Source organism: Pelmatolapia mariae, linkage group LG14 (genome assembly GCF_036321145.2).
Source record: "Pelmatolapia mariae isolate MD_Pm_ZW linkage group LG14, Pm_UMD_F_2, whole genome shotgun sequence".
In the NCBI taxonomy this organism is placed as follows: Eukaryota; Metazoa; Chordata; class Actinopteri; order Cichliformes; family Cichlidae; genus Pelmatolapia; species Pelmatolapia mariae.
The window spans coordinates 16507125-16517117 of record NC_086239.1 but is presented as its reverse complement, the minus strand read 5'-3'; the positions used below and the strand labels follow the sequence as shown (position 1 = coordinate 16517117).

Genomic DNA, 9993 nt, shown 5'->3' with positions numbered 1-9993 from the left:
TGGATGAGCCCCGCGTGGCTTCGAGTTGTTCAGATCTGGGGCATGTTTAATTATTTCCCCTCCTGAGGTTACACGACTGATCAAAGCTTGAACCCCCTTGCACCTTATTACTTCTCCACTTCATGCTGTGGAGAAATCCCTGCAGTTGACTTTACACATATCACATTAACCACACATCATACATTAATAAAGCTTCCTGGCACATTTTGCTATTACAAGTGCTTGGAGGAAACCTGTGTATATTGTACACCCATTTGTGTGATGCTTAAGGGGTGAGCAGTATAATAGGCTCTTTGTTGTTCCTGTAATAAATAATCCATTAGAAGCATGAAATGGTATTATCCTGCTAAGGTGAACTGCAGGATAAAGAAGCATAATACAAATGTTGTTAAGTGTCATGTATGCTTCGAGTCTGATTTAATATTCATCAGTGCAGAAATTTCCATATGAAAAAAACGCGTGGTATCTCCTCTTTTCAATGCAGTTATTCTTGATTTCCTTCCTACAAAATGAAAAATATATGAGGATAGCAAGCACTGGGTAAGCTGCGGTTTAAATCTTTACAAATAGTAGAGATTGCAAAAGGGAAATGTACGATGTAGAAATGTCGGCAATGCCCATTTCTCTGCAATGTAATGATAGTATCATAGGTCAGCAGATTGTGGTCCACAGATAACGGTGTGTGTTATTCCACAGGAAGTGAGGAAATGGAAAAGAACTCCTCCTCGCATATAGTGAGGTGGAAGTGCCATTTTTCTTAATCCCCCTCACTGCCTCCTTGGCACCGCCACACCCGCCTCCATCCTCACGTTCCCACCAAGTCCCCCTTCGGCGCCGTCCCTCTTACACTTCTCTCACCTCCTCCTAGGCTTCATTAGCTCTGATTGATCCTCTTGTCAGAGCTTATGGCACAACGATGAAGTGCATTGTTACCATCAACCCAGAACACAGTGGGAATGAAAAATCAGAGGCCAGCCGGGAAAAAAATATAGCACTAGGAGGGCATAATACAGAGCACTGAATAGTTTAGCAGGAGTTTGAAGCTGCTATGATTTTTACTGCTATAGTCTCATACACTGTATGGCCAAATGCACTGGGCCTCCAGGAGCTGCTCGGCTATGGAAACCCATGATATGAAGTTCCCATAGTACAGGTTTCATGCTGATGTTAATGCCAGAGGAGGTTTCAGCTGTTTCAGCAACTTTCAGCGATGTGTCTAAGCACTCTGCAACCCCACATGACTGAGTTTCTGCAGTTCGTAAACAGTTCCATTCTGCAATAATACTGCTTACAGTTGATGCTGGAAACTCTTGGAGAGGTTGCATTGCAGCAGTGGTATTCTATTATAGTACCCGGCTTGAATTCAGTGAGCTCTTTAGAACAATCCACACAATGTCACAAATGTCTGTAAAGACAAAGTGAATGGCAGGGTGCTTGGTTTTTCTATATAAGTGGCAATGGGACTGGGAACACCTGAATTCAAAGACTAACATGGCCTTATACTTTCATCTATGTTATATATCTATAATACTTGAAACAAGTGTTTTTTATTTGTTTGTTTTTTTAATTTTGCACTACAAAACTAAAGGGCAAAGCTGTAGGTCGGAATTTCATATTATGACAAACCAGTCACTGATCCATGATCTGAAAACCTTACATATTTTATCCTTAACGGAACATAGACAACATATCAAATGCTTGAACTAAGAAAATGAACCATTTTAAAAAGAAAATTGGGTCATGTTGAATTGAATTGTAGTGTTGCTCTCATTTCAAGGCCATCTTGATGGGCATATGCTATGCTATAACATATATGTGCCTTTCTGCACTGTTGCAGCCTTTCCTGATGTTCAAGCTGCCAATTCCATGCAAGCTAATTCTCCTTTCTACCACCAGAGATGCAGGCTTTTGAAGTGAGTGCTGGTCCCACTCCTCTTTATTATGGAGGATTCAATGTCCATGTTTTCCAGAAAAGAATTTCAAATTTCAACCTGTTCGACCACAGAGCAGTTTTCCACTAATTCCATTTTAAATTAGCTTTGGTCCAGAGAGGGTGATGGCATTCATATGTTCACATATGGCTTCTTCTTTACATGACAGAACTGTACCCTGAATTTCGTGGATGGCACCCTGAACTATGTTCACAGACACTGATTTCTGGAACTGTTCCTGAGCCCATGCAGTGATTTCCATGCCTGAATTTAATGCCGTGCCGTCCGAGGACCTGAAGATCACGGGCATCCACTATTGATTTTCAGCCTTGTTGCTTGCCCACAGTTTTCTCCAGATTCTGTGTACTATGAGATTTTCACTGTATTTGCAGTTTTAAATTAAAGAACATGACTCTAAAATTTTTGTGGCTTTGTACATCTTTGCCCATCTTTCCTTTTGGCTCTCTAAGATTTTTTATACCGAGTTAACCTAATTATTTGTCAAATGTTGCTCCACGTGTTTCTTTTTAGTACTTTTTTTACAGCCTTTTTGTCTCCCCCGTTCCATTTTTTGAGATGTGTTGTTGCCATCAAACTCAAATTAAGCTAGTATTTTCCATAAAAGTCACAGTTTTAACATATCATGTGCTTCTATGTTCTGCTGAAAAAACAAGAAATATGGGTTTATGGGATTTGTAAATCCCTGCAGTCTGTTGTTTATATTTTACGTTTTACTTTTTGAAATTGGAGTTGTGCTGTAATATTTCACTATAGAAGCAAACTGCTGTAATTGTATCACAATGTATCAACACCGTAAGAACATTTTTAAATGTAGAGTCTTTTGCATCCATGACTGTTCAAATCATAAATCCTGTTTTGCTGTTTTACACTTTTAACTGGGTGAAGAGAAAGTGAATGATCCTTTTATAGACACCACTGCACTGCCCTGACACAGTGACACTATGTGGTGATAATGGGTATAGCAGGCAATAATTCCTGTATTGCTCTTCTGTAAGAAGTTTAGCATTTGCAAGCAGAAAGATCCTTAAAACCAGACTACTATGGCCTGAACTGGAATATTAGAATCTAAGTTTTGGGGAAATATTTGTTGTCATAAAAGCTTTTCATATTTAGTCTCCAATTGAAGAGACTAAATAGATTGTTTTTGTTGGCTTGCTTCCTTCCATAATCTTCCATTATCTTAGGCAACACTTGTTTGTTAGTGTATTCTCATGCTAAAGAGAAATCTTTTCTTGGGATCTCTCTTGATTTCTTGATATGCCACACTGACAGACTGAAACACCACAAACGTCATTTTTCATTATGATGAAAACAAAAACAAATGTTTTTTTTAGGAGTGTTTATAGTTTATATTTAGAGTTTTCAGTTGAATTCAGAGCAAGTATGGTTATTACCGGAAGAGTCTTAGCTCAAGACCTGAAGAACAGGACACCGAGTACTGCAGTGGTGTAAACTTTTGCTGTTTTGAACATTTAGAATTTGTAGTATAGAGCAAGGAAATCATTCAGGCAAGTGAACAACTAGTAAGGATGAACTGAACATTGTCTCTTCAAAAACAATATTCGGTTCTTGTTCTCAGTAGGCCTCACTAATCCTATTGCTAAGAAATGTGTACGAAATCGAAGCTCGTGTCTTAGGTATGACATTATATGATGTGTTCACAGGGATCGGATAGCCTACGCAGTTTTGCCCTCGACTTCATTTTCTCATATGTTCTTGCCTTACTGTTTCCCTCCCACCATTCAAAGGACTTCAGCTTGCATTAGTAGATGAAAACAATTAACTCAGTGAAGAGGAAATAAAATACAAAACCCCTTTTTTCTAAGCTTAAATCACTTCTCTCATTCAAAGTTGTTTTTTTCTCACCTCACCACTCTGCAATCGCACAAAGGATTGCGAGGAATAAGAACAAATAAAATACTGTATGTGAAATGACACCAAAATGCTAAAATATCACTCCACTGAAAAATAAAACTGTACAACTGTTCATTGGCCTTGATTTCTTTTTGTATTTCAAAGGGTGATATGAGACCAATAAAAAGAAAGACTCCTGTGTTATGAAGGCTACTTTCTGCTGTGCAGTGGTACAGCATTGCTAGAGGAGAAGGTGTCTCTAAACCTGCATAATAAATGTATCACTTATATATTTCATATCATGCCACCAAAAGGCACCAGAGATTTGAAAATCTCTAAATCCTTGTACCACCAGGGATGTAAGAACAAAAAGTGACAGTTTTTTCCCTATAGGCTTTTTTTTTTTTAACACAGCAACCCATTACAGGAGCAGGAGGCCAACACTGTTTGACACTGATGGCCTTGGACTGACACATAACATAACTTTAGGGGGAAATCAGCTGAAATAGTTAGATGGACTTTAACTTTTTTATAGGAGGCTTTGTAACTTCATCTTTATTAAATTGTAAAGAAATAAACTCAGATCTCCATCCACACTACTGCGCAAAACTCTTTTCTTTATATGTTTAAATACAGTATAAATGTTTTGCCGTACTGAGCAGCATTTATAGCCAATCCTAACTCCACACTGTAGGTGTGAAAGTGAATGGTTGTCTGGCTCTATGTGCTGACTTTGCAACAAATTGACAACCTTTTCAGGGTGTACATTGGCTCTCGCCCCATGACAAATGGGACAGGCTTCCGCCAGTCATATTCTATTCCCTATTACAAAAAGATAATTATCCACTCTGGTAAACCATTATTACACCTTAGCGTTAAAGAAATCAAAGACAAAAAAAAACAACCTTTTTGTGAGTTCACTGATAGACTGACTGCCTTTGATCACCAACTTTTAAACAGTCCTCAATTTTGGGTGGTGTGGTTGAAAGTTAATGATGCCATCATGCAAGTGGCAGAGTATGAGGAGACATGTTCCTGTTTTATACAACACTTCTTTTTTTTTTTTTATTATTCATCACATCATCATTAGTACTAACTGAATGACTGCTTCAAACCTCTTCTTCCAAAAGTGATCCAGAAACAAGCACTGGTCAGCTAAATGTTTTAGTTAAGCTGGACAGGAACTGGCATTGTTTTCTTTTACTGTGAGACAAATAGCCACAAAGCTGACCAGTAACTAGAGCACTGTGATAATTTTGTGCCATTCAAAAGAAAGAAGAAGAAAATAACAAAATCAGCCGACATGGCAAAGTTTGAGTTTGTCACTTGAGACTGCAGCAGAGACTAAATTTGTGTATGAACTTTTGGCTCAAATGTAAAGCATAATATCTTTAAGCATTTTAATGCATGTTGGTACAGTGATGTAGCATGTACCCCAATAATTAGTTGTAAAAGTAGAAAAAAGACTCTGCAGTACTTGCAGGGTCTTTAGAAAAATCTTTTAATAACAAAAAAAAGTGTGGAACTGGGATACAATTTTTTATTGTTGTTTCAGCACAAATTAGTACAGCAATTGTCTAAAATTGTCTAAAATTTCATTACCATTAAATTCATATGGTAATGATATGAATATATGTTCATATGTTGTTAAAGCAGACCAACATGTGGTCTTGTACCAAATAGCCACACGGCAAGAAATAAAAGAAAGAACGAGGGCAAATCATTCCTTTGCATTTAGAATGATGAAATCATTTGATTCCTGACTGACCGCTGACCTTGCAGCATTTGCACCACACCTAATGGTGCAGTGCAATGCACGTGTTGCACTTATTGCTGTATTCCACCACAATGGAACGGTTTACCACAACAGTAAAGAGGGGAAAGTGTTTTTTGCTTAGAGAATGATGACTCAGAATTGTGAACAGTGTGAGTGCAGATGTTTTATTGACAGCACTATGCATGCAGTGTGCTATTCATATTTTTGTAGTGGTCATTTTTGGTAAAGTGCATGGCTTAATTGTGAAATATACATGCTACTTGTTAAATGAACAACATACCTGTTAAAAAACTTCAGACACAGAAAATGGTCTCACTGTCCAAAAAAAAAGAAAAGAAAAGATTTCCTCCCAAACTGTCAATAATATTATGTGTGTATAGAGTTTACAGTAAATAATGCAACACAGTCTGTTTCGTCATCAGCATCCAGAACACGAAACGTGTGGTGTCAACACCACACAATATCGAAATGTGAGGGCAACTGCACGAAAGCTGCAATTAAAAAAGAACCAACAAACTGTGAATTCAGAGGAACTCTGACAACCACAATAGGCAGGAAGTGTGATGCACAGAGGTCAGGGTGGCTCTAGGTGCCAAGCATGTATGAAATAAACCGTATTTCTTCTAACTTGGGAAGCATGTGCGTGGGTGTGTGTCTTAGGATGCTTGGTCATGTGTATGTTTTGAGTCAGAAGTGGGGATGGGGGTGGGGACACTTGATGTGTCTGTGGGCGTAAACATCACCTGGGTGATTCCAGCACATTGAGACAGGACGATATAAAGCCACTCAGGTACAGATCAGCAAGCACAAGAGAGGGACACACCTAAACTGTCCCAATCAGCTGGAAGCAAGAAAGACAGAGACGAAACTGAAATCGATCAACTTTTCGACGTGAACTTTTCACTTCGGTGAGTTTGGCTTCAGGTCTTTTATTTTAAAATATGAATTTTCACATGTACATTTTTACTGCAAGGAAGTTTAACAAGGTTACTTCACTCGTGACCTGTTTTTGGTTTGTTTCTACCACAGCAATGTACATATTAGACAAAAAACATACATAAGATACCAGTCGTGATTTTTTTTATGGGTAGCTTTAAGAAAAAAAAGTGTTTTTGCTACAGCATTTCAGTCACAGCATCAATTGCTCAATCAAAAAAAATCCATGAACTAAATTTTCACTACAGAAAAAATAAAATACAGAAATGTACATATACTGCTTTACAAACATGAATTACATTTAAACTTTGAATATACTAAACTTCTAATATACTATGCTTTAAATTTTAAACTTTAAGCAGTTTTAATGTACATTTAAAGCTATGAGGACGCATATCAAGAGTTCTCTTCTGTGTCACGTTTTCAATTGTGATTCTACCTGTTTTTTTGTACTTATCATATCTGCGATTAAAAAGCCTATATAATTTGAAATTACTTTAGCACATATCTTGTTACAGCATGACAACATGGTGACCTAATGATTAGGTGTAAAATGACTAGGTTTGCTTCTAAAAGCATTAAAGCTTGCCAACAGGCAACAGCGTGTAATTATCAGATTTCTTTCGGCAAAATGTCACGATTTGAGCTTTGAGGACTGCAAACAAAAAAATAAACTCGCTGTACTGACTTTTTTGTCTTACTTCACACTTGCTAACAAGCACAGCATGATCCAAATGGCTGTTTGCATGGCTTGGCAAGAACAGAGGCCATACTTATTTGGAAACCTCTGTACAGCCAACACTGCCAGCTACCATCCATCAAGCACCAGACTTATGAGAGAACTAAAAGCTTGAATAAAGTCAAAGATTGTTATGCCTGTGAGCTGTTCCCCTTCTGGCTGGGTTTGCTCAAATTATTTTAATGCCACGTTAAGTTATGCTACATTGAAACTCAGCAAACAAAGATGATCCTTGTGTTTAGACACTTGCGTAGGACCAAAGTTCCCGAATTATTTGGTTTATTTGGAACACTTACATGTTATGCTTCAGTGGAAACTTTTGTTTCTCATTAATGTCAGGACTCCACTGCAGCGCTGCATTTAGGATTACAGGCATTCAGTGATGATTAAATTTACTGTGGGACAGGGAAGCTTGGAACATTTGAGGCTGTGCATAGGGAGTTTACAGTGAGACTCAGCTAATCATGGGGCAAGGAGTAAAATCTTTCAACAGGGTATCAAAAAGTAGAAAACGTCCTAAAATAAAATATAAAATCTGCCTCTTAAAGTTCAAGAATCATTGTTTTTTCATTTACAATTATGTTATTTCATTATTTTTTAAGACAGGAAGTTTCAAATTGAATATAGAACTCAAATTGTGTGCTAAAAATATCTTTTTGTCAATATTAAGGAAACTAAGCGGTTATTAGTCAGTTTTATGTTCTTCTTTATTATAACGAGTGCAGAGCATATTTCTTTTTCTCATTATTTTTTTGTCATTATCATAGCCTCTTTGATCTAGAGACTGTTTCATGATTTGCTATTATGTATTTACATGTTGTGCATATCCACGTTACATCATTTCCAATTTTATTGTATTTTAGGCTGCTGGCTCGTGAAACAAAACAAAACAAAACAAAAAAAACAAAATGTGTGGATCCATAGGCACAAGAATCAGGAAGTACCTGGATAAAAGAAGAAATCACAGGACCAGGCTAGTGACCAAAGATGGCCGCTGCAACATTGAATATGGAAACATCAAGTACAGCAAACACTTTGCCTTCCTGGCAGATTTCTGGACCACCTTGGTGGAGGCCCGGTGGCGGTTCGTTTTCTTCAATTTCACTGCGACTCACACCCTCACCTGGTTCATTTTCGGTCTGCTGTGGTACTGGATTGTGCGTAATAATGGAGATCTGACCTGGCAAAACCCCTCACCAGATCACACTCCATGTGTTTGGGGTGTTGCAGGACTCACCACAGCATATCTCTACTCCCTTGAAACACAGACCACTATTGGGTACGGCGTACGAGCACTCACACCTCACTGCCCGGGTGCCGTTGCTCTTGTCACTATCCAGGCAGTCCTCGGAGCAATTATTAATTGCTTCATGTGTGGTGTTATAATGGCCAAGATCTCTTTACCTAAAAAGAGAGCTAAAACCATCTCATTTAGTCCAATGGCTGTGATTAGCCCCAGAAACGACTATCTTTGCCTTTCAATCAGAGTGGCCAACCTACGTAAGAGTCTGATGATTGGCAGCCAGATCTATGGTAAGCTCCTGAGAACGACAACCACACAAGATGGGGAGACGATAATCATGGATCAGGTGAACATTGATTTTACGGTGGATGCTGGGAAGGACAACCTCTTCTTTATTTGTCCTCTCACTCTCCATCACATAATCGACAAAAGCAGCCCTTTCTTCGAGGTGGCAGTCGACACACTCCACAATCAAGACTTTGAGCTGGTCGTCTTCCTGGACGGCACAGCGGAATCCACAAGTGCTTCTTGTCAAGTGCGGACCTCCTATATTCCTCGGGAAATTATGTGGGGCTACAGCTTCTTGCCCATCATCTCAAGGAGCAGGGATGACAAATACAGAGTCGATTTCTCCAACTTCTCCAAAGTGGTGCCAGTAGCCACTGCACACTGCGCCTATTGTTTCCACAACATCAAGGGTCATCATCACCACTCCAGAGAAGGACAAGACAATCCCGGCTTTGAGGTGATAGAAATCACTGATTCCCAAGATGCCACCAAAATGTAAGAGGTGGAAAGCAACACAAATAGCAATGGCAGCACATTGTGTAGCATTTAGATATGAAGTAAAGAAATCTGCTTACTTGCACTTCTTTTGTGTGTTTTTTTTTCTTTTTTAAAGCCATCATCAATTCCATAGCATTATTGTGAACTATTTAGATATAAAACCACACCTGCCACTGTCTGCTGACTATAAGCCTGTTTTCAAAAAGGGAGGCCTGGTTATACAACATGCTTCAATGCAGGAACAAAGTATGCTCCTGCTTTAAATGAAGAAAAGCTCTTCTGTTTTACCACTTGCCTTACCTCAGGTTCATAGAGCATGGACATGAAGAAGAACAAACCAATGTGTAAAACTGTGTTTAACTCTCACAATGCAGTTGAAGAAGCAATGTTGTGGCCTTTGGTGAGAAAACACCAAAGTTTAAGTTTTCTTTAAGTACTGCCATAGCGTGTAGAAGAATTGACACATGAACTTGAACCATTGGAATATTCTTAACTATTCAGATTCTGAGGTACAGGCAAATGGTTGGGTACTGGCGCAAGTCTTTTCAACACTAGTTTATATAGTTTCGTGTCTGTTCTGTTTGTTTGTTTCTTTGTATTTTTTAAATGAAGAGAACAAAGTTCTTAGGAAACAAGCGTGCAGCACTGAGTACAGTATGCATTTGTGTTTGTAATGTCTTTTTGTATTCTCTCTCAGAGAGAAAAT

The 9993-nt window shown here is 38.5% G+C and overlaps 1 protein-coding gene across 1 annotated transcript; it reads left to right on the top strand.

Annotated features, from left to right (window-relative positions):
- Positions 1-6419: 6419 nt before the first annotated feature.
- LOC134641480 (ATP-sensitive inward rectifier potassium channel 1-like) lies at positions 6420-9288 on the top strand. The gene is made up of 2 exons (XM_063493918.1): positions 6420-6491; positions 8122-9288. The coding sequence occupies exon 2, from the start codon at positions 8167-8169 to the stop codon at positions 9286-9288; it is 1122 nt and encodes a 373-aa protein (XP_063349988.1). The 5' UTR covers positions 6420-6491; positions 8122-8166.
- Positions 9289-9993: the final 705 nt, after the last annotated feature.

Coding starts and splice junctions, on each gene's coding strand:
- LOC134641480 (XM_063493918.1), top strand. CDS start 8,167: ATGTGTGGATCCATAGGCACAAGAATCAGGAAGTACCTGGATAAAAGA.